Below are 25,994 nucleotides of genomic sequence, written 5' to 3' on the forward strand. Positions count from 1 at the left end.
AGAAATCACTGAGTCTCATGTACAGATCCCCTGAAGCTCCCAGAGCTAGGAACTGAGTCACCAGCAGTCACATGGCACTTCAGTGACACTCCAGTAGAAGTCCCAGCTCACTAGTCATTTTACTCCCAACTGATGCACATTTGATGGCCACAGGGCCCCAGGCAGAAAGCCCAGCTCAGCAGCCTCTCTGAATGAGGTCAAGTGCAGCTAACATCAAAGGCTCATGTGACCTGTGTCACTAAATGAACAGAGGCTGATTCAGCTTTACTGCCATGGTAATGGGATAGAATCTGCAGCTTGGAATGAAGAATGCTAAGCTCCACAGACTGGAGTCTCTCTTCTGCGCTTTTAAGAGACTGGATCTATGGGACCTTAAATCTGGGCCTAATGTTTCCAAATATCTATATATTTTATTAAGTATGTACCTGCCTTCCAGAGACATGAACCCAGTTCTTTATCCCTGTGGGCAAATGGGATACCCAGATACTGCAAAATCAATGGGCCAAGCGCAATACTGCCCCACATGCAAGTTGCATACACATCTGTCACCTTTGAGGAAGCATGATTCCAGAGAAGAATGTATTTATACAACAACTATTTTCAGTGCTTTGTCCTGTTCTTGTGCTTCTTTTTTTTTTTTTTTTTTTTTTTTTTTTTTTTGGTTTTTAGTTGTTGATGGATTTTTATTTATTTATGTGGTGCTAAGAATTGAACCCAGTGCCTCACACATGCTAGGCAAGCACTCTACTACTGAGCCACAACCCCAGACCCCTTCTTTTGCTTCATAATTGTTTTGTTAGCATAGAGAAAGATGGAGACATTCTTCCTCATTTCATTCCCAAATGCAGTTGATCAATCAGACTTTTTTTTCTCCACCCTGACAGATAAACATACTTGCTGAGTCCTAATTTTGGTTAGACATTTTATAATTATGTAAAATGTCAGATGTTATAAGCAAGAGAGTGTTTTCAACCTGATGTTGGCAAAGTATATGCACTGTTTATGAGTATATGGTCTTATATTGTGGTATATATTATACTTTAAGAATATAATTGTTGTAAAGTACACATAAAAGTTATAATCTTGACCATTTTTAAGGGTACGCTCAAAGTTGTGAAGTACATTCAGCTGGCTGTACAACCAATCTTGCAAAACTGAAACTCTGTACCTAGTAAATAATAATTTCCTTTTCCCCCAACACCTTGGCCACTACCCTTCTATTTTCCATCTCTGTAAATTTGATTAGTCTAAATACTTTATGTAAGTGGAATTATATAAGATTTGTCCATACATCTAAACTCCAGCACTGTAGAGGACATCGCTACATGCAACTCAGGGCCAATCGTGGCCTGGTTGTGATTGACAGGGACTTAAAAAAAAAATACAGCAGGGCATGATGGTGCATACCTCCAGTGGCAGAGACAGGAGGATCACAACTTCAAAGCAAGTCAGCAAGTTAGTGAGGCCCTAAGCAACTCAATAAGACCATGTCTCTAAATAAAATACAAAAAAGTGGCTGGGGATGTGGTTCAGTAGTTGAGTGCCCCTGGGTTCAATCCCCAGTAATAAATATATATATCCTTCCTATCTTACAGGATTTTCATGAGGAGGCAATGAGAAAATGAGTATGAAAGAGCTGATACTGTTACTATATTTATTGCCCATCAGCCCAACTCATGTGTATGAGCATTTTTCATTCTTTTTAGTATTTTGTAAAGATGGTTATTCTCAACTTCATTTTCCCCATACCGCTTTATCTTCATGGGTGTGAGACATGAGACCAATTCAAAATTAAGTGAAATATGGCATTTAGTGAATTATTTATTTGATTTAGGTGATTCCCAGAATATCTTCCTTCACTGTGGCAAGCCTTCTTGAGGGACCAAGAAAAGGCCACTATGCCAGGCACAGGTGACACATTAAATAAAGTAAAATGTTTTATGATATGTAGCTAAGGTGGCTCTAATATTTTTCTTTCTAAAGTTTACTTTATATTAATTATATGTTAATCATAGCAATCCCCTATAGACCCCAGTTTTTTTTGTGTGTGTGTTTTGTTTTTTTTTTTTTTTTTTTGAGGGGAAGGTTACATTACTAATCAAGTCCTTGTTCTTTTTCTCAGCCAAAAGAGGAAATACCAATCATGTTTTTCAGTTTGATGGGGTGTAAAATCCTGGGCTGTGCCATTCACTTTGCATTTAGGGGATTAAAGCCTTGCTTCCCTGGAGTTGTGTACTGTGTGACCCAGGAAGCCTTATGTGGCAGCCCTGGGTGAAATACTCCATAGAGAGCCTCCAAGTCATTGATCTGATGTATTAAGGAAATACTATCTTCCCAGCACTGGACTTTGTGTCTGTGTTGGGGTTGGGGGTATAAAGAAGGTCTCTATGGGTAAGTTATGAGTCTCTTTTGAAGGCAATATATGTGGAAATACAGGGGTATTAAAAGGTTTGGGGAGTCCCTAAGCAGTCGATTCCCTTCAGACTGTGCCTGCATGGGGTATGCAAATGCAGGCCTTGCAGATGTGCCCTGGTCCAGTTGCCTTGGTGCCCCCAGGGCTTGTAGGCTCCTCTCCCAGCACCATGGCCTTGGTCATCTCGGTCTTCAGAGTTTCCCCACTGCCCCTTCCCACTTGCTCTTCCTGTTGGAGCAGTAACTGTATGTGGTACACCATTCCTGCCCCAGTGGCATCTAGTGGTCTCCAGGGTCATCTTCTGTGGTCTCTAAGACAGTCTGCTCTTCTGAGGAAGCCCTTTAGGATGGCTTCACACTCATCAGATCAATCTCATGTATCCAACAAGACTGATCGACTTCTTCAGTCTTCAGTTACGGATACTTCAAAGAACAAGACACTCTCCCTGCTCCCTTAGAGCTTTTGCAGTTTAAGTAAACAGATATTTGACTGCCCTCTACCCCAGTTTCATAAATTAGTACTTTTGCAGTTGTGGTACGTGCTAGTCTGATATAAAAGTTAGTGTATTTGTATAACAGAGGGGCCTAACCTAGGCTGGATCACACCTGAGGACAAGTGTCATCTGGGTCAAGGGATAAGAGGGTGAGGCAGACTTTCAAGAAGTGAAAACACATGGGCAAAGACCCCCAGGTAGTAGGGAGCTTGATGCATCTGAGGTCTGGAGAATCAAGCCTGTGTGGCCCAACTGCTGGAGCAAGGAGCCAAGTGATAGTAACCCCCATGGCACAAGCATTATTATTATGCTAGAGGGGTGGCCATGCCCAGAGCATGTAGGGCTTGTCCCATCAAGGTAAGGCTTTGACACTTCATTTCAAGGGTAAAGAGAAGCCACCAAAATGTCTCACTCAGGGGAATTACTGAGTGGGAACATTTCCCTGTTTAACCCTATGGGATTAAAGTATGTTTTATTTCTACTATTTTTCTCCAGCTGTCCTTTGAGATATAGTAACAGTCTGAAGAGTGTAGAATGGAGTGAGTTTCACTCAAGAGAGGTGGTGAGAAGACCCAGGAAGTGACTGAGGAAGAAGGAAAAAAGAAGGCAGGGAGATTGGTGGAATGTGGAGATGTTTAGGTAGAGAAGAGTATTTGGGCACAATACCCTCATTTATTCAACTAACCTATATTAGGCACTTAATAGATTGCAGTCTGAAAAAGACTCTGTTAATGTCCTTGAGATGGCATAGATGGAAGGAAGGGCAAAGGGACAACTAAGTCAGATAGAGACGAAGGCTTCATACCTAAAATGAGATTTGAGTTGCATTTTGAAGGAAACACAGGAATTAACTAGAGTAAGGCCTGAGGTGGGTGGGTGGCAGGGGAAGATGGTAAACATGCAAGAAGGTAGGAAGAAAATTTTAGGGAGAAGAATCAGTTTGGGTGAAGGTGTTCAGGAATAAAACAACACAAAGTGCCTTGGAACAGAGAGAATGGGAATGGAGATGAATCTAGAGAGGTTGTCGGGGAGGATAGGAGCTCTTTTGTGCTAGGTTTGAACTGAGTGCTAGGCACTGAGCTAATGCTCATATGCATTAACTTGCTTAATCCTCACAGTAACCCCCACAGCAGAAGCATTATTATTATGAGCCCTCCTACTTTATACATGAGAAAACAAAGCTAGCAGATAGTTAGAAGTAATAAAAAATAAAACTGAAAATGACTAACGACCCAGCCATTGTTGTAGATTAAGAAAAAAAATCACATCTAATTAAAAACACTGAAGACTATAACAATAGAGTCAGGAAATATTAGGCTCAATAGAAATTATGAATCCCCAAACTGAAACCACAGCGATCCAAATGACACATTATAAATTTTACAAATTACTAAAACTCGATGGAAGGATAAAGTTTCCTTGCCAAAATTTGCATCTGAAAAAACTGACCCTGAGGATTTGGACTCAATATTAAAAAAACAACAGAACATTCATAAGGAAGGATACTGGGTAAAACTTATGTGCTAAAGAAGATTGACACATTTTTACTACAACATTCGAAGGGAAGTTTATTCTAATGAAAATATTTTTGGCAAAGTACACAATGATTTTTCTAGTACAAAATTTAGAAATCATTTAATTGTGCTCTATAAAACAATGAATATGGAGTGAAATTGGCTTAGTGGAGTTGGCCTTGGAAGAATGAAAACATTTATGTATCTATGTAAGTCCCCTATAATATTTTTGGTAAAACATTTGAAGCCATAAACATGTTTCTTTGGGGTTCAAATCATAGGATAAAGTTTTTCCTTCCTTGGCTGCTATGACCTAAAAGAAGGGAGGAGGAGGGCCTTGAGAATGGGGCTGGGAGGGAGGCAGTGTTTTGCCAGAGGTCCTTTGAGGACAAGAATCATGGGAGGTGAGGGATTTCAGCTTTAAAAAAAAAAAAATGGGAGAATTTCTTGAAAGGGTGTGTTTGCAAACCAGAGACATGGATTAGGGTTCTGATTAGACATGGATTAGGTTGTGTTTCTATTAGTGTCCTCTGTCCTCTGTTATGAGTCTTAACCACCTAAGCTGACAGCTACTGGAGTCCAAAGATCTCCTCACACTTTGGCTGGGAGTAAGAGTGAGTGTTCATTCAAAAACAGGAGTAGCAGATAAGAGGAATTTGCCTCTTCCTAATTGTCCATGCTGAGAAGGACAGGTAGCTTCTCAAGGCCAGTGTAAGACATCAGTGTTTCTAGATGTATTTGTCACCTTTATAATCAGCCCTCATTTCTCTTCAACATGTCATCTGAAGAATAGCAGCTAAAATCTACTATGGATATCACAGTTATTGCTAGTTCATGGACTGAATACTTAATATAGTGTCATTAACTCAATCATGAAAAATTTAAAAATAGTCTGCACCATTAGTTTTTAGTGGCTCTTAAACATTACTTGAAAACATACATTTAACGCCATGTTCAAGTTAATAACTTTGCACATAGTAGCTATATCTTTTATACATTGAAAGTGAAAGCTGTTTTAAAGAATATTAAATTATCAAAGTGTAAATGTATAAAAATCTATGCAGAAATAGGAAGCATACTTCTTTGAAGAAGCTATCTACATAAAATATGATAACTTTAAAAGACATTCATTAATTTATTCTTTTCTTTAAGACACTGGTGTGAATGCCTACTGCTTGGGGACTGGGTCAGATGCTATGAACATGAACTTGGATAAGGCACAACTCTGTTCATGAGGAGCGTACAGACTGGTCGGTTTTCAAGATTCCCCACAAAAAGTGAGCTAGCACTGATTTCTAGTGGAAAGAAGAGCGAATACTTTTTGCATTGAGAGTGACTTTTGTTGTCTTTGCGAAAGCTTCTTTCTTTTCATAATAAGCAGCCTCATTCACAAACACCGGGTACACAGTACAGTCTCCGCCCAACAGGATAGTCTTTCCTTCAAGAGTCACAAACATGGGGTCCCCAGGGTGCAATGGTTTCCAGTCTTGATCCTCTCGGAAGACAGTTAAAATAATAAATTACAAAATTTTCATGTCAGATTCTAGATTATTAACAAATACCATTCTGTTCTTTAAAAAGTGATCCTTGAAGGGTGTCCTGAGAGGCATGCGAGAAACCTGACTCCATTGGAACCATGTAACTGTTTGGGGCAGCAGTTTTAAGAGTTTCTCTGTTAATTTTTATAGTTGACATGTGTAATTAGAGTTTCTCTGACACCAAGTTTGCCTTGAATGTGGCCAAAGAGGTTTATAATATTAAGAGGAAAAATAAATTTCACATCCACCTAACTTTATGCCATCTGAAGTCAAATTCTGTTCAGGAAATATTCATTCAGAGCCTTCTGTTTGCAAGATATTCTGCTGTTGGGGACATAAAAATGAGTCACATGTATTTGCACACAGGGAGACTTTATTCTGATGAGAACTGGTGAGTGGTTTTGGGGAAAGTCTAAGACGAAGTGTATATACTCCAGGTGTGTCCCCACATTATGTTAACAACTGTGTTATCTGACAGGTCCTGCCCCAGGGATTTGGCCCTTTAATCGAAGGATGTTCCAATGTTGTCCGATCATAGGAAGTCTAGAACAGTTCTTCTCCAACTTGGATGTACTTATAAATCATCTGAGGATTTTGCTAAAATGCAGATTTTGATGCTAAGGATCAGGGTGGTGCCTTGAGATTCTGCATTTCTAATATTTTCTAGAAGCACTTGCATCACCCAGGAGTTTGTTAGAAAAGCAAAATTTTGTTCCCCTCTGCAGACTTACTAAATCAAAATCTTCATGTTAACAAATTGTCAGAGTTTACATGTTAAACTCTATTACAGAGGAATTTCACATGTAGAATGTTGAAGTACGCAAAGCACTGCATGCATCTCAGTAATTGTCTCAATAAAAATACATGTTTATTAAAATTTTATTTTAAAAATCTATATATAGTAAAATTCATTAATTTTGTGTGCATTTGTAAATTTTGATATATACATAGCATAGTCATATAACCTATAGCTTTGTAATAAAAACATCTATGTTATCACCCATCTCCTCCAATCCCTCATGCTTCTCAATTTTCTAGTTCACTCTTCTCTTTTCTTTCCCTCCCTTCCTTTCTTCCTTTCTTTTCCTTCCTTCCTTTCTTTCTGTAAGTCCCAGGTGATTTCTGTAAGCCTGGTTGAGAATGCTGCTCTGAACAAGTGTTTTTCAGGCAGAGATATGCCCAGAATTACTGAAGGAACTTCCCTGCCCATTGGTTGGTTGCATCTGCAGAGGTTCCCGTGTAGTGCAGTGCTCCGCAGACCTGAGTCCTATGGAATCACCTGGTGAAGTCATTTGATTCCCTGTGTCCACCTTGTAAATTAAATCAGAACCTCTAGGGTTGGGACCTGGGAACCTGGACTTTTGAAAGACTCCTCAGCTGGTTCTTACGTGGCCTGAGTTTGAGAAGCACTGCTTTAGTAGTTTGTGATGGGTTCCAAGCATCTGGGGAGAAAATCCCCTAGGTAATTCTGATAAGTAACCCCAATTAAGGTCCATCACTCTTAAGATCTAGACAGGTAGCTGGTCCCTGCCAGTGTCTCTGGCTCTAGGGCCAACATCCACTCTGCTCAGCTTATATTCCACTGACAGTGCTCTTCCTGCTATTCATCAAACCCTCCAAGTCTGTTCCAGCCCCAAGGCCTTTGCACTTATTTTCCATGTCTGGCTTCTCATCTTCCAGGTTCCTGTTTCAATGTCACTATTTCAGAGACTACTCCATTTAATTGGAACCCTTTGTTGTCCTCTGCTACATTGTTCTTTTCTTTCATAATACTTGTTACAGTTTGAAATGACCTGTTTATGTATTGCTTATTCAATTAATATGGAATTTCCAAGAGGACTTTGCCTGTCTTGAATCTCAGGGCCAAGAACAGGTTTAGTAGTCATTCAAAATATATACTGAGATAACTAACCAATCGATCTCTCCTTGTAGAACACCAAGTCATTCCTTATTGTCTATCAAATACAAATCTAAACTATTTTTCTAGACTTCTGAGACCTATCTCTAATGCTATTAGCTGCTGATCTCAATGTCACTTCTCAGTTCCCCAGAATTGCTTTTTTTCTCCTCAAGAGTATTAAATGTTGTGCCATCATCATCTTGGCCTGTGTCTCCTGTGCTGAGTGTTTTAGTCACCTACAAGGTTTTCTTCCTTTCTCTCCCTGAGTCTTTACCTCTCCTTTAAAACACCGCTGAAGGTGCCTTGCTCTGGTTTCTACCAGGATCCCATTAAATCACAAAGCAGGGATTACTCCCTGGTCTGTATTTGGGGCAGGATGATGTATAAAGTTACAAGTCCAGATGACAATTAGGGTCATTAAATGGGGATTTGAATTGGATCAGTGGTTTTCATCCATACAGTAAGATCAGTTTATCTCAGAGTAGAGTGCTGGCATTTTCATTTTTAGAAAGCTCTCTAGGTAGCCTGCAGTCAGGGCTGAAAGCCCCACACTAGGTAACCTCTCATCTCAGGTCTGAGAATGTGTGGGACACTCCATGTGGGGAATGGGCATCTTAACTTTTTGGAATTGTTGCTCTGCCCTATCTTTCTCTTTGTCTTTTCCATACTAAACCTCCTGAGCCTCCCCCTTCTTCCTCCCTCACTCTGCCATCATGGATCAGTCCAGGCAGGGGGTGTACACAGATACCTCAGTTCTGAGGAGAGTCAGGGAATGGTGGCAGCAGTGCCCCAGAGAAACAGGTTCTGTCTTGCTCTAACTTAATTGGTTGTGACCACCGGGAGGTGGAAGTAATGTGGTCATCTGCAAGGACATTAGTTCTGTGGTTTTCATTGATAAATTGTGGCTATGGGATGGCTCCAATTTCTGTCTCCATTTTCTTTTATTACAAAAGATATAACAGTTCCTAACCATTGCACTCGGAGAGGAATTTCACTTTTGTAAGAAGCCTTGTCTGACCACCCTTCTCCCACCTCTTTATTCTGTTACAGAATCTGGTTATCATCATTTCTAGACCATAGTTTAAATGTTTTTATATCTAGACTATAAATTCCATGAGACTATAGACTGTGTTCACTAATGTTTCCCCTGAGTCAATACAGGTTATACTCAACTAGTATTTATCCAGTAAAGGTCTGAATAGCTTCCTTCTATAGGTTGAATATAGGTAGTGTATCCCAATAGTTGAGGTGTTAAAGGCTTGGTTCCTAGGATGGCACTCCTGGGATGTGCTAGACCTTTAGGAGGTGGGGCCTTGTGGGAGGCCCTTAGGTCACTAAGGGTGTGCTCTTGAAGGAGACTGTAGGACCCAGCCTCTGAGCTGCTCTCTGCTTCCTGACCTCAGATGTGAGCAGTTTACTCTAACACACACTTCCCACTATTACCATTCAGTACCCAGACCAGAAGCCCAAAGCAACAGAGTTACCCAATCAATCTTCGACTGAGACTAAATAAAACCATTCCATGTATAAATTAATTGCCTCAGGCATTTCATTTTAGTGATGGAAAGCTAATACACTTCTCTACACTGCAGTGGTTTTGTGAACATCAAATTAGCTAATGCATGTAAAATTCTGTATGGACTGTGAACTTCTACTCAAAGGTAAAACATTATTAAAATATTTTCAATATTTTAAAGAAACAGCAGATTAGTTACCTGCAGATTAGGATGGATAACAGCAGTTATTTCTCCACTTTCATTCCTGGGATAATCAACCTTCTCCACTACTTTATAGACCTCAATAGCACAGGGAGGAAATTCTTTTCCTACAATAATAATAATATGTATTATAGCAACTAAAAAAATATCTTCTTATAAAACAGGGAAGTTGATACTTTAAGGAAGAAAGGCAGGAAGAAGAATACCAACAACAAAATGAAGACAGTTACAAGGAGAACACATTAAGTTTAGTTAAAGATGTTCATAACAATATAAAGCCAAAAAGTTCTGCAATTATTCCTATCAGTGCACTGATGAACTGATGTAAAAAACAGAACATACAAAATCCAGTGTGGGAGAAAAGAGCTTAGGACTGCAAGTCAGGAGCTGAAGGTTCAAACTGCATGACTGGTGGCTGGGGTGTCTGAGTCTTCCATTCTGTGACCTTTAATCAGATTAGTGCGGGCTGTGTCTCACAATAGCCACACAGGGTTCCCAAAAGCCACTAGAGGGCATGTCCAAATGCATAAATCCTTTTCAAGCCTCTTTTGTGACACAAAAACAAGCCACCTGGGTAGCCCAGATTCAAGATGAGGGTGACTGATGCATGCAAAAATAATGAGAGCAGAGTGTCCTTGAGTTAATGTTCCCCAGCCTTGTGGTAAGGATCTATGGACTATGATTTGTAAACTGTTTTCCACTCAGGTTTGTGGCATTCTCCCTGGGGATATAATTTCTTAACATATTAGAGTTCCACGCTTACTATTTGAGAATTTCTTGTTGAATATGTTGTGACCTTCCCAATACTACTTCCATTAGACAGTAAAGAACCTGTCCTCATACAAAGTTGGTGAACAGCTCATTTTCGGTTTTTATGATTTTCGAGTCAAAGGATTGCCAAACACAGAAGAAGTTCCTGTGATCACAGGGGGCTACACAATCTGAGGCTAAGGAATTATGTTCCCCACAGACACTGAACTACATAGTAAATATGTCACCATGGTTATGTTTTGTCAATAATTTTATACTTATATGCATTCTAGCAAGTGATTATTATTAAAGTAAATTTGTATATCATATTCTGGTCTAAATTTTCTTTCTTTTAATCAATAATGTGTTTTGAAGATTCTTCCATGTTATTATTATTTGTTCACCAACTGATATACATTTGAGTCATGTCCATTGCAAACAAAGCTATAATAACCACCCTTAAGTACAAGCTATTGGGTATTCATGAGCTTGTGTTTCTTTGAAATGTGGAACAGCTGGACATAAGATTTGCACAATTTAATAAGTAGATATAGCAGATAATTATAAAATTACCCTTTAAAGTGTCTTAACCAATTCAAATATTTGTCAGCAGGGAATGAGAGTATCTCCTTTTCCTATACCAACACTTAATATCATCATATTCTATTTTCTCCAATCTAATGGGAAAAGTTGTTTCTCAATCTGATTTGCATTTCTCTGATTACTCATGATGTTGAACGTCTTTTCTACTTTAATAGAACATTTATATTTCCTACTCTGTCTTTGGTTTTTAAAATGGAGTTTAATAGGAAAATAGGATTTCATTTGGGTTGTTTATTTAGCAACTGTTTTTCTTGTATGTATCTATTCTGGTTATTGAGGAATAGCTGAAGTGAATAAAAATTTGAAAAAATACCTAACATTCTGAGCACAAAAAATTCAACCTAAATTTCAATTACTACTTCAATGTTTAGTGGTTAAGTTTTAAACACATACACACACAATTAAGTAATGTACACTGGTGTGTGTGTGTGTGTGTGTGTGTGTGTGTGTATGTGTATAGATATATATATATCTATACACACACACTATATATATATATATATATATATATATATATATATATATATATATATAATATATGTATAGTATTGTTGTGGCTTGGGTATGAGGTATCCCCCAAAAGCTCCTGTGTTAATGCAGGAATATTTCAAAGTGAAATGATTTGATTGTTAGAGCTGCAATCTAATCAGTTCAACCTGGTTTGAACAGGCTGACTGGGTGTTAACTGTAGACCGGTAGAGAGTAGCTGGAAGAACTGGGTCACTGGAAGTGTGCCCTGGAAGGGTTCATCTTCTCTGAGGCCCTTTCCTTCTCTCTGCTTCCCAGCTGCCATGTTCTGAGCAGCTTCCCTCCACCATGCCCTTCTGCCGTGATGTCTGCCTCACCTTGGCTCAGAGCAGTTGCTCCAACCAACCATGGACTAAAACTTTAAGAATGTGTCCAAAATAAAATTTTCCTTCTCTAAGTTGTTATTGTCAGATATTTTGGTCATAATAATGAAACCTGACTAACACACAGCTAAATATAAATACCCACAATTAAAAAAAAAATACCCACAATTAAACAAAACAACCCTTACCCACTATTTACCTTCATTGAACTGATATATAAAATCAAGAGCATGTTTAATCATTTTTCTCATTTGATCCAAAATATCAGCTCTCAGAACACCCTGGGGTTGGGGACCAACTTCTATACCTAGGTACAGAAAGGAAAATAGTAATATTAGAATGTATTGTAAAATTAAGTGTTTTATTATATCTAGAACCCCATTATTAAAAATTATTTAAAAGTTCAGTAGCATCATCGAAAATATTTGAGACAGAATGTTAGGCACAAAATAAAGCAGAATATTTACATGTTTAAATATGCATAGTGATAAATGTAAAGTGAATAAAGGCTAGAAGAGAATAGGGAAAAAAATCACAGAGTTGTGTTTGAGTAGTTAGAACTCAGGGTTATTTTTTCTTAAATTTATTTCAATATGATTCAAATATTTAAATATCATAACATAGAAAAGAGGTAGACAAACCTGTATATGACAAAATAATAGGTGGCCACAAAGAGAAACTGTCACAGACCTAATGTTTAGCTTTCACAGGAGGAAAGACATCTAGTTGGTCATAGAAATCTAGCTAGATAAACTATGAATTTAAGTTAACATGCAACCTATGTGACTTCAGGACATTTTTATACTTAATATTAACCCATTCTGACAAGATAATGCAATGGTTCTTATTTTCTGTAGAAAAATTTGTATTTCCTCTAACCTCAATAAAACTATGCTTGTACTTCCAGGTCTGTTTCCTGTAGCTATCAAGCATCCATCCTTACACCTGCAGAATACTCCTCCACCTGCACAAGTCTCCCACAGAGTCATCCCTCCAGTCATTATTTTCTCCATTTATCAAACTGTTTAGTAAGTATATCACCCACATTCATTCTCTTCCATCCAACTCAAATATATTCTTTTAACCCATCCTATTTTCACCCATTTCTATTACTTTCCAATTCAAAAAGCTCATTATGGTATACTGTGTAATTTTCTTGTGTATATGTACAGGCACTCATTTAAGTATATGATATCATAAGTGTGGCCAAGGCATGCCTCTGTGCATCAATGATTTGTACATATCAATGAAAATTGTGTTCACAGATATGTCTGTGTGCATTTTGTAGAAGACACTGCTGTTTGCCTACCCCAAATGTATTCCATTTTTCTCTCTTCTAATACAATCATACTTTTGGTTGAGTATCCAATTTTTAATGTGAATGAACTTTTCTTCAGCTTTAGAGTAAATATCAAATAGTTTAAGGCATTCATAATAGTCCAATTATCCTGATCATGTTATAGTTCAGTCACCTTGGCAATGGAATGCAAAAGTGGTCCTTGTACATAACTTATAGAAGTTTATATGAGCAATATTTTTATTATAAAATGTTGACTCAAAAAGAATGCCTAAGATCTTAAGTGCTTTTTTCCAATGTGTGTATGACATAATATATTTCAAATATAAAAGAGTAAAGTTGGAAGGAAAACATGCTAATATTTTTAATAATACTCCCTCATATTGAAATGTTTTAAAGCTTTGGTTCTATTTGTAAGGACCAAACTTATCAGCAGATATTTGTTCCTGTTAAAACAGCATTGCCCCAAAATATCATATTCTAAGGCTAGTCTCTCAAAGTTTGGAAGTCTTATACTTTTATTTGGTATCAAAGAGAACCATGATTTCTATTTTTTTTTAATTTTTTTTAGTTGTAGATGGACACAATACCTTTATTTTGTTTATTTATTTTTATGTGGTGCTGAGGATCGAACCCAGTGCCTCCCAAGTGCTAGGCAAGTGCTCTACCACTGAGCCACAACCCCAGCCCCTCTATTATTATTATTACTTTATAGTGCCAGGGATGGAACCCTGGATCTTATACATGGTAGGCAAACACTGTACCACTGAGCTCTGTACCCACCCCTATCTCATATAGTAAGGTTTTGGTTTATTACATTTATTACAACTTTGTGCCTATATTTGAATATTTAGTTTTCTCCAATTATAATTAATAATTAATTTCTCTCCTTAATCATGAACCAAAAGTATCAAACAGGATAATTTCATTTGCTTATATTATTTGCCAACTTGGTCTTAAATTTACTCTTGGTTAAAGCCTATGAGATCTAACAAAAAAGATCTTAAGTTGTAATAGATATTTTAATTATAGTATAGTTTGCAAACAGTTAATTATGCTAGTGGGTCTCACAGGAAAGAGAATAAATTACTCCTACTATGGCCATGTATCCCTCTGTGCAGTAATGACCTGGTTAATGTTCCCTTCTCATTAGATACTAAGCTCTTTGAGGGATTCTGTGTGCCTATATCATCACTATTTTCCCAGAACCTAGCACAGTCCAATAAATGTCTTTTGAAAGTATAAATTTTAGAGTGATTAATTCTGTAGAGTGAAGCTAGACAGAAGGTTCTATAGAAGGTGACATTTCACTTAAGTCTTGGGAATGAGAAGAATCTGTCAGACTCATATGAAGGACCAAACCTAGGTAAAAATATAAATAGAACCAGAAAGCTACTCAGGGATATTGAGAAAATTAAGTATAGTGTCTGCCTGGGGTTAATTTAATTATTCTCTGATAATTATAAGACTTAATTATGTGCAAGGTAGCTATAAATATTCTTTAATTTTTCTTTGAGTTTCAGATAGGACATATTTTATTCAGCTATGCCAACAGACTTACCAACAGGATACTTGGCTACGGAAGAAATGGTTGTGTATTTCAGGGAAGGATGCTCAATGAGATAAACATAGCAGGGTAATGGATCCAAAGAAGTCTGAAAAGAATTTTTTAAAACATCTTTCTTATTATGTAAGGACCATATGTTTTGTTCTCTTTGCTGCTATGGAGTCAGTAATGCTTTCATATTCTTTGCTTCATCAACCAAGATTAGTCAGACAATTTATGGAACACTCTAAAATTCAACGTAATAGCTTTGAAAACATACAAATAAATTACATATGAAATTGAATTACATGCAGCCTTCTGAGTAAAATGTAAATTAAACAATTCTTCAGAGCCATGACCAAAGAACAGGAAATAAACTTTCCTTCTGAATGGATTTGGTTATTTTTGTTTCATCATTGGTTCCCCTTACTATTCAGCTTATTTAGTCTCTTAAAGAGCTCTGTTTTTGCCCCTTTAATTCAGGTTCTACAAATGTCATGTGATTCCTCTTCATTCTGCTTATTTGAATGAAAATTTGATACAGGTCTCTTGGTTTAGATAACTGGGTATAACCTTCTGTCTTCTGTGAGTGGCAATCAAAGCATTCAGCTACATAAGGATCTCCAGCCAGAACCACTAGTATTTACTGTCCAGAGGTCAAGGGAAACAAAAGTAATAGTTACCACAGGGTAGACATTAGTCTAAATGCTTTGAATACTTTTTCTCATTTAAAGCTTTTAGCAGCCATATGGGGTGAGTATTGTTATACCAATTTTATAAAATAAAAAAAGCTGTTTTGAGAGTTGAACTTCTTGTTCAAGGTTAGTGAAGGAGAAAGCCAAGATTTAAATCCAACTTCTGGCTACATGGGTTGAACTTTTCCCACTAAAACATTTTAATTCTCAGAAAGGAAGAACATCTATATCTATTATATAAAATCAAAAACAAAATCCATTATTTGCATTTTTGCTTGTTTGATGTTTTCTACCATTTTTTTAGTTAAAGGCAGTAAAATGCTGAATTTTTAATCTTACAGATTCCTGAGTCTTAAAATGATTAGCTATATGAAGTACGTGACAAAAGATTGGGTGTGTAATCCCATTGACTTGGGAGGCTGAGGCAGGAGAATTACGAGTTCAGAAGCCAGCCTCAGCAAAAGATAGGCACTAAGCCACTCAGTGAGACCCTGTCTCTAAATAAAATACAAAATAGAGCTGGGGCTGTGGTTCAGTGGTGGAGTGCCCCTGAGTTCAATCCTTGGTAATTCCCCCCATACACACAAAAAAAAGGTTGGGTGTGTTTTAGGCAATCCCAATAAAATGGTGACAAGGGCAGGACTAAGGGACACAACGTTTTCACTGCTGGAAATGACAAATTTTTGAGCTTCCTAAAACCCTGTAATTTTGATATTTCAACCACGCCATTTAAAATTCTGATATTCATTTTTCTTGTTTTTTTTGTTCAATAGCTTATGAATTTGTGACTTTTGGAATAAAATTTATAATTTCATAAGCACAAGAATCCACAAGGATCTTATCATTTTGTTCCTTATATTTGTTATTTTACTGGTTTCTCCTTTTCTCCTGCCTGTCACCACCACCTGTGTATCTGAGTACAGCCTCTCCCATCTAGCCTCCCAGCCCAGCTGTGGAATAGATCCCATTTCTCTTGGACCTTCCTTCTTGACCCTGTTCTGGTTGTTTCTCATCTATAATTGACTTATGTAAACTTATAAATTAATAACATTGACATTACCTTAATATAATGAGACATCTGAATTAAAAAGTCATTCCTGGAATCTTCAAGAATAAGGGTGCACCCCATGTTAGAAGTTGTGTTGTGAAGGTCAAAAATGATGTCATAGGAATCTTCACTATTTTTTGGACCAAATAAATTATTTATTTCTTGAGCCCTTTTCACTTCATATGGCAAATCCTCTGACATCTCTTTGCTATTATTAGCAGAAAGAAAAACATTAACAACATTTGTGGCTAAGATAACATAAATAGTCAATAAAAACACAATGTATAAAGAACCAGTTGCCAAACCTTTAATATGCAAAATCTGTGAGGGTAGTGAAAATATCTAAAATTGTTATAAATGAAAAATATTTTTGCTCCATTTGTTTCCACATAACTAATATTGCACTGATATTCTTAAAAATAATACATTCATTTATGTTGCTAGTCACAGGTAGGACTTTTCAAACAGAATTTACCATTTGACTTCAACCTTGAACAAAAATTTTCCATTAATCTTATTTATAGTTTTTTTGTAGTTACGGTGCACTTGTTATTTATTATGGGGATAGATCATTAAATGCATCTTCCTCCCAGTCTTCACCCTGGGTAATTCAAGTTCTCGAAACAGAGTCAAACTTAGATGCTCACATCATCATTAGGTATTTTTAATTGAGGCCCAACAGTCATCAGTGGTCCAGGGACAAGGTTTACAGATTAGAGTCTGAAGACACTCCAAAAATACAAAAATTTACAGGTATGTGTGTGTGTGTGTGTGTGTGTGTGTGTGTGTGTGTTTGTGGGGCAAGTGTTAATATCTGTTATTATATTCTTAGATGGAGTCTCAATCTAACCCCTCCTCACTTCCTGAAATGGTTAGGATACATTTTTTTCTTGCTATACATGATAATGGTTTAAATTTATTTTTTCTCATTAAATCACTCAACCACATTTTCATGTAATTCCATCTCTTTTTATTCTCTGGCTATTTTTACTAATCTTTAAAGGACCTACAGTTTGTACCTGAGTGTTTCCTGTCTGGAATGCAATCAAGAAGGTGGATTAGCCATTTTGCAGTTATGAAGCAAAAAATATGAGTACAAAAAGGTACATGTGAAGACGAGAACAGGGGGAAGAGAGAAGCAACCTGTGGTCCTGATGATATCATGAAGCCACCCCACCAGCCCTAGACTTATTATTTGTGAATAAGAAACTCTTATTTGCTTAAGCCAGTATGTTTGAGTCTACTATACAAAACCAAACACAATTCCTAAAGGACAGGTGTGCATGTATTATACACATACATATTTATACCTGTGTTATAGATATACATATTATACACATGTGTACACACACACACGTGTGTTTTAAAAGTTAATTCATAAAACAATCCCATGAGGCTACTCCAACCCTATTTTCTTTTACATCTTTCTATCCCCTTTGAGTAAGTAGCACCACTGCCCACCCAGCCGCTCAAAGTTTAGGCTTGACAATGGACATTTCGAGTTCCCATGTCTGGAGTACAGGTACCACTGGAACAGTTCCAAGGGATAAGGCTGAGAGAACAGACAGGGGCAAGACCCCCAAGGGCACTATCAGCTATACTAGCTAGCTTACATCTATTCTGAAGAGGAGAATTTTTTTAAAAAAATTGAGAGGGGAAGGCCTAAGATTTTCATGTTAGGATGATCCCTATGACTACCATAAGGGATGGCAGAAAGGACTGGCACAAGTCTCCAGGTAGAGAGAGTCTGTTAAAATACCATTATAACTGTCTTTAGAAGAAATAAAGGTATTGAAAAGGGAAAGAATGACTGGATTTGTGAAGGTCTTGCAACGAATATTTGGGAGGACTTACACACTAGACATGGGGGATGAAGGACAGGGATTTCTATGGGGGATTTTCTTTATACTGGGTGATAGTGTCCTTACTGAGATGAGGAATATAGGGGAAAAATTGGGGGGATTAGGAAAAGATAATTGGTTTATCTATTTCATAAATTTTCATAGCTGTGCTAAGAGAAAACTGCTTGGCCTCTGAAAAGTGTTATGAATAAAAAACAGAATGTGAATTTAATATAAAAGGCTGCTCTCACTGAAAGGCATACTATATTGGGTGGCCATAATAAGAAAAATCACCCCAATTCATTTTAGAGTTATGTGTGAAGTTAATATGCTATCAAAAAAGTTATTCTTCAACAAATTACTACTTGTAATACTATATATATATATATATATATATATATATATATATATATATATATATATATATAAAATAGCCATTTTAGATTAATGTTTGTGTTGATATTACCTCAATCATAAAGGTAAAGCATTTCAAAAATTAATATTTACGCCAGTAAAATTATGATTCAATACAAAAATTATGACTACTGTATAAAACTGCCTTGCAATCTATTCCATAAACAAGCATATTTGTACTAAAAGTAGTATTCACCTTTTGTTCCATAATGACACTAAACCCAAAGACTTCTCTAAATCAAATTAGTGTATCAGAAAACAAGTACAAAAAGTATTGTAGTTAGTTCTTACTGTACATATCTTATATCCTGGCTAGCAGTCTACCAACTCCCTGGGGGGAAAAACATCTTGTACACAGTGTTGTACTCCCACAGTACTTGGCACAATGAGAAAAGTTGTTTAATAATATTTTTAGGTAAATGAAAGAAAGAAATGGAAGAGGCAAATACTTAGAGGCATATACAGTGGTAACTATCAGAACATTTAAAAAGGCAAAAATTAGTCGGGACCCATCTAGAATATTAGGATTAAATATATTGTATTCAATGTGTTAAAAATCAGCTGCAACTGAAATTCAGAAAGTTCAGGGTAAGTGTCTTCAGTTCTCATTATTTAATCCATCCTGGAAGGTAAATACATCTATTCCTCAGGCCACAGGGTGGTCTCATGTTTTCTGAAAATGGGTACTTATTCACTCTTTCATTCAACAAATACTAATTGGAACATTATATTTTTCTTAACTAGAACTTTATGTGCTACTATAACATAGTTGAAAATAAATGTAGTGAATTTCCCACACAGCTAACAAGTGTGTATATATACATAGTGGTCAAATACTAACTTATGCAAAGGATTATTAAATCTGTCTTTCAAGATATGATTTAAAAATAAAACCTTTCTTATATTTTTGTAGTCTACAGAGGATATATTTGAAAAGAAAAATCAAATAATGTGGTACTTTAAAAAAGTATGAATGCCCAGTTTCCATAATTGTATAATTCACAATGCAGCATGATTAGAAATTAAAGCAATCTTACTCATTATAGACACTATACGTATACATGAATATTCATCACACATGTGTATACAAGTTCTCCCACACACATACCACATTTCATACATACATGTATGCACTCTGTACAAAATATATACTTACCCAAGATTTTCAAGGTCACAAACACGATTCAGATCACAGTCGATATATCTGGTACACTTCTTCACTGCTCTTGGGTTGGTAATAAATGGTTTTACTTCCAGCCCTGTTCTCTGAATCTCAGCGTCATTCTCCAGCCAGTGCTTAACTAGAAATACTCCCGTTAGCTCATTCCCATGAGTTCCTCCAAAGATAGCAATCTTTTTTATAGGTTTTCCTGTAATGTGAGGAGAGGTCATTTTACCAATAGTTTTATCTGATTTCTGCAATTCAGAAGAGAGGAGATCAAAGGAAGCTTAAGGTCCTAAGAAAAGTTTAGAAATTTAAATTCAAATGAGAATTTAACCAAAGTGCAAAGTACAGAGTTCCCTTGAGTGGAGGACTTTAAACATCTTCTGTTACAAGTTGGAAACCCTGTTTATTACATGAACACTCCCCTTTGAAGCCCTGTCCTTTACCATATTTGGATTAAAATATGCAAAGATCAACCAGAGATACAGTTGTTGACTTCTAACTCCCTCAGATGGTCAATAAATCTAAGTACAATAATAAATTGACATCTCCTACCAGTATAAAAAGTCAGTTTCCCCTTCAGCTAGAATGCCATCCAACAGGGCTTTCATGATCATTTGTAATAATAAAAATAGTTTGTAAAGTTCTAATCCTCCAAAATAAAAAAAAAATTAAGTGGCTCATTCGATATTTATTTCCACTGGCATTAATAAAAACATTTCTGAAGTGAATCCAGGCGCTTTTCATGATCTGAGGGCATTGAGTCTCATATTCAGAAACAGTTAAAGGCAGATACTCAAAACCTCTTCTTGAGCCAGCATCCTTTCTTTCGGATTGCTTTTACACAGTAAGAGACACAGGGACCCAATGGGGGTCTTGAAAAGCTACTTTGAAACATCCCTTAGTTTCTTTCTCATGATGTTATTGGTTATTCTCTGTCAATTTCCTTAGAAATCTTGCCGAAATACCAAAGGAAAAACAACTGTTAGTAATTTTTCAAGTTCTTTTAGTGCCCCAAAATGTCTTGAGACATACTATATATATGAATATATTAAGACATGGCCTCATTTACTGTCAGAAGTCCTCTCCACTGGAATGCATTGTGTGAAAGGGGGTCTTATTAGAAGAAATTACCCAGAATACCAAGATGATTACATGCCTTTGGAGAAATGACGCTGAGCCAAATCTGATTTGATTTCATGTTCAATCACCCAGAAAGTCAAATATGTTCAAGCATTAAAATTCTATGTATTAGTAATACCAGGCTGTTTTATAAGAGTACAAGCATAATTCATTACAATTGCAGAGTACTTAAATTTATGATGTTTTTCCACTTTGTAAGATAGGACAAAGTAGGTATTGACATCCCTATTGCAGGGATACAACAAAGAGAGGTTAAGCAACCTGAATAAGTTTCCACAGCTACATAAAAGAAAACTAGGCCTGGGGCCCATGTTTCTGATTTAAGTCCAGTGTTTTTTCACAGGGCAACAGGGTGCCTCTTTGTTATTTTTGGTCCCCTCTGAAGTTCTACTTTTGCTCTTTCAGAATTCACATAAACAACCACTACAGTGTGCTCAGGAAACAAACACGCACACAAATAAAATACATGATGGAAATATGAATATGAATGCTATTTAATATTTAATGATGATTAATAAACCAACATGATATTTAGTAAACAAACTCCCAAATTTTTCCTTTAAGAGACCATAATTCAGAGATAAAGCAAAATAACAATATAAATTTATAAACCAAAATTACTGTTCTAACACAAAGCTCCACAGTCTTTGATTTCTGCACATATGAGTGTACACTAAACACACATAAATGTAAAGAGATAACAGCTGTAATGCTACTTTGGTTTCAAGAGCAGTAACTATGGTAAATTATTAACACTGCTATGTTTTGTTTTTTTCCTTGCCGATTTGTAGTTTGTACTGTCCTTTGCCCTAGTCTCTCTGGAAATGCTGCTTTAGTTATCTCCTTTAGCTGGCACAAATGACTTGAATTTTAAGGTTTATTTTATGGAATTTTAACAGATCAGCATTTTGAAGCACACTTCACATTGGTAAAGTTTCTGTTACATGTCCATATGCAACAGAAAGTTAATGAACTGTAGTAATTCTTCCTTATACTTACCTTGTTAATTGTGTACAGTTTTGTCTTCTGTGGAAAGCTTTATTAGAAAAGGAGAGCATTTCCTTAGAACTGGAGCACCAGAGGCTTTTTATACTCTTAGACAAACTTAACTTCCAAAACATTTTTAACTCCCTGTCTCCCAAAGCACACTTGAGTTTGGATCCTTGTAAAAACTTTGCAGTTTTATTAGTTCTTTTTGAGAGCTTAGAGAACTGAGGGTATAAAATGAAACCTTTTCACTATCTCCCTATTAAGTTGAATATTTAATGTATTGAAGTAGGTGTTTAATAACTTCCAGCACCTGAATAAGTTTCCACAGTCTTAGTGTTTTCCTTGCTCTGTGGCCCATTCTGATCAACTTTTCACGTAAAAATAAATGAATGATAACCAGAATGAGACAGCTATAGATCAGATAAGTTTATAAACTGCTAGCAAAAGCTGGGCATGGTGATGGATGTATATAATCTCAGCTGCTCTAGAGGCTGAGGCAGGAGAATTGCCAGTTCAAAGTCAGCCTCAAAAATTTAGTGAGGCCCTAAGCTACTCTGTAAAACCCTGTCTCAAAACAAGATACAAGAGAGGGCTGGAGATGTGGCTCAGTGGTCAAGTGTCCCTGAGTTGAATCCCTGGTACAAAAAAATATATATATATACAAAAAAACCACAAAATTGCTAGCAAAAATTCCATATTGCTCATGTCTACATTCCTTATTGCTCATGTCTGAATTCCTTAGAGACATAGCAGATATTGTTCCTCCTGGGCTTAATGTTGTTGTTTTAATGAGAAATCATTTTTTTTTAGGGAGTAGGTTTTATACATGTGTGTATGTATGTATGTATATATCATGTCAAAAGCAGCTTCCTTGATGTTCATGTTTTGGGTAAGTCTAATTGTAACTATGATGAAAAAGAAGTCTTTTCAGACATTTTGTTGTTTGAACTCTTCTTTCCAAATTAAAAAGATGAACCTCTTCCTTCTAAACTTATTCCTTAAGATGGATATTATTACCCTAAGTACATATATAAAGACACAAATGGTGTGTATATAACTTGTATACAACACAACTATGAAAAATTGTGTTCTATATGTGTAATATGAATTGTAATGCATTCTGCTGTCATGTATAACAAATTAGAATGAAAAAATTTTTAAAAAATAAAAAAAAAAAACACTTTTCTTTACGTTTCTTTACTCTGGCATTCAAGGCCTACTGTCAATCTATCTCTAATTTATCTCCAAACATTCTTATTTGACTTAATTTTCAAAGAAACTAGAAATACATTTTATTGTCCCATAGTCTTAGACTTTTATTAACAACCTTCTTCTCAGCTTTCTCTCCCTCTTCCTTTTACCTACCCCAGCCTTTGAATAGCAGAAGATATGGTAAATAAACAAATAAATAAATAAATAACATCCTATTTGAACTCAGGTCTAAAATTATTACACTTGGCCTATAATAAGTACCCAATAAATGGCAGCTACTATTATGAAATAAGGTCTAACATTTATTGAGCACTTACTGTGCATTAGGTAGGACTGTTCATTGTCTCATAGAATTTTTAGGGAATTAAGTAAATATTTATACTGCTATTTTACTGAGGAAGGAAATGTAGATATAGAGCAGGTAAGTTATTCAAAGTCATAAGCCCAAGAACCCCCAGTATTCCCAGGCAGGAAGCCTGTAGCTGGAACTCAAGAGCTTGGAAGTGCTGCACCATTCTGCTTCCTTTGTTGAGTATCTCCATGGCTCATGGGCTCTTTTGCTCTAGCAGCACTGGCTCTGCCTTACTGACTGCTCTCTGTCTTGCATAGTTGTCACCCACAGGCAGGCCTCAGCAATCCCACCAGTTTCCTGGGGACTCTCATCCCAACAGAGAGATCTGACTCAGAAATACAGCCACACCAAACAAGACACTTACGCTTTGGTCTTGTGGTCCTGGGAGTCTTTTGTTTTTTTTAGACACCGTCCAGATTGCCACCAGCATCTTACAAACTGAAGTCTAGAACCTAAGAGATGACCAGGGGTGCAGGAAAGAGGGAGCCATAATTTTCCGATGCAGCTGGGGCAGAGGATGACTGGATTAAACATCTGTCTCTGCCTCTTCAGTGACCAGCACAGGCTCCTTCCCTGTCTGGGAAAGGGGTTGAAGAGGTAGGGCCATCTCCTTACATCGTGAGAACGCAGACAAGCGCTCTAACTTGGCGCTTCCAGTTGTTCTCAGAGCACAGGTGACCTGTGCGCCTGCGCAGTGAGCAGTGAGTTCAAGTGCGCCTGCGCACAGCCCCAGTTTTTGCCCTTTTTTCAGAGAAGGTAGGCAGTTGCTGACTGGGGTCTCTTCGACGGTTGACCAAGCCAGGGGAACTTGAGGGTTCAAGTTGTGTGTCATGTTGGGATGGGGTTCAAGAAGGGAAAGCCCCTGCCTTGACCCTAGTTACAAAATGCTGCTGGTCCCTGGGTGGATAAGGAAAGGTTTTTGGAAGATAAAGAAAAAGACCTTGATAGGGACATGGCCTCCTCCCCAGCAAGGAGAGGCCCAAACAAGCCCTTCTGGCTTCCACCTGGGACCAGCCTTTGAGGACGGAAGTATTTGCAAATTGAACAAACTTTACAGTCTGTGCCACATAACCGTGTCACCAAGCCACTCAGATCCAACTGAAAATAGGAGTTGTGCGAGTTAGGGATCCAAGGGAGGATTTTTCACTTTTTCTATGGAAAAAAAAAAAAAAAGTTTATTTTCATACAATACTCAAAAGATGTAATAATGGCCCTTGTAAGCGCCTTTGTGTTTAGCATATAAGTTGCATTAATATTTCTGTGTTGAGAAAAAGTGGCATAACCTCTGTTTTGGTTCCTAGAATAGAACCAAGGATATTTTCAAAAGGGCCTATTATATCTAGTTTCAAGTCAAGATAGAAATAAAGCAGAGGCACTATCTCACCTCATGTTTCCCAAGTTTTATTTTTAACAGTGGTATTTGGAAGTTAATATTTACCTAAGTCTGATATGCATCATTCTTTAGTTGTGTTTATGTCTGTTTGTATTATTGGTAGGGAATTTGGAGCAGAAAGGATCTTAAAATTAAGTTTGTATCTTTCCTTTTCATCCACACAATGGGCAAGTATTTGTTGAATTGAGATTGAAATATATTAAGAGGCTATATGTGGAAAACATAACAGCAATTAAGTTGTAAAATTAAGAAAAATACAGGGAAAAACCCCTTTATTTAAACTGAGTGGAAATTTATCATTGTATTTGTTTTGGACATTAATTGAGGATTTAGTCTTTGGTAGTCTCAAACTAATGACCAAAGCAGGTGATTTGCATAGTGCCATGAAGTTGGACACAGACCATGTTCTCATATGGCTAGTTCGATACTGTATATTTCCTACCTGTGAGTTTGCCAATGCAATTGTAATTTGGTGGGTTGGTCTCTGTGACCTCTATTCTGTACCATTGGTCTACCAGTCTGTTTTGGTGCCAATACCATGCTGTCCCATTACCCTCTTTATAGATCTGATTCAGAATTCTCATGGTGTGTCCTTGATTCTGAAATAAATTTTATAGACCATGTGAAAATCTGCACATACTAGGAAGCAAGGTTATAATCACCCCAGTCATACCTTAATTTGAACAGAGCTGGAAAAAATCAGATTTGTTGTAAGTACTTACTCAGAAGCTCCCTCAGGTTTCAATGTAGTTTTCAAATGTAATTTTCATAATTGTATCCTGGGAATTTATTTTGTTGTTGATAGAATATGAGTTAGAAGGTTCTTTCTTTGAAGGTTTGGTCAAACAACTTTATTTGTGAATTTAGAATGCAAAACAAAAATTAATAGACTGATATAGAAGAAAATGAAAATTCCACTCGAAGTACAGCAGGTATTGAGCAACTTTATCTTTGAAGCTTCCTTATTTTGTGTATGCCATATTAAGTTTGTGTAGTTTGTAAGTGAAACATTTTGGAAGGGACTTTAAGAAAGATGAAACATTGAGTCTTGCTTCTTTTCTTTTTTAGGTCAAAGGAGGTAAAATAAAACTTACTCAACCCAAAGTATTTAGTGGCAG

At 36.8% G+C, this 25,994-nt stretch overlaps 1 protein-coding gene and 1 pseudogene across 1 annotated transcript; one reads left to right on the forward strand and one right to left on the reverse strand.

Moving 5' to 3' along the window:
• LOC114080965 (olfactory receptor 3A2-like) overlaps positions 1-25,994 on the forward strand; it is a 127,851-nt pseudogene that overhangs the window by 8,906 nt on the left and 92,951 nt on the right.
• On the reverse strand, positions 5,716-20,013 carry LOC139702327 (aspartoacylase-like). Its single transcript, XM_071603207.1, has 6 exons — positions 19,778-20,013; positions 16,379-16,574; positions 14,639-14,732; positions 11,980-12,087; positions 9,574-9,683; positions 5,716-5,913 (listed from the first exon to the last, which is right to left on the reverse strand). The coding sequence occupies exons 1-6, from the start codon at positions 20,011-20,013 to the stop codon at positions 5,716-5,718; spliced, it is 942 nt and encodes a 313-aa protein (XP_071459308.1).

Source organism: Marmota flaviventris, chromosome 17, assembly GCF_047511675.1.
Source record: "Marmota flaviventris isolate mMarFla1 chromosome 17, mMarFla1.hap1, whole genome shotgun sequence".
NCBI classification, from domain to species: Eukaryota; Metazoa; Chordata; class Mammalia; order Rodentia; family Sciuridae; genus Marmota; species Marmota flaviventris.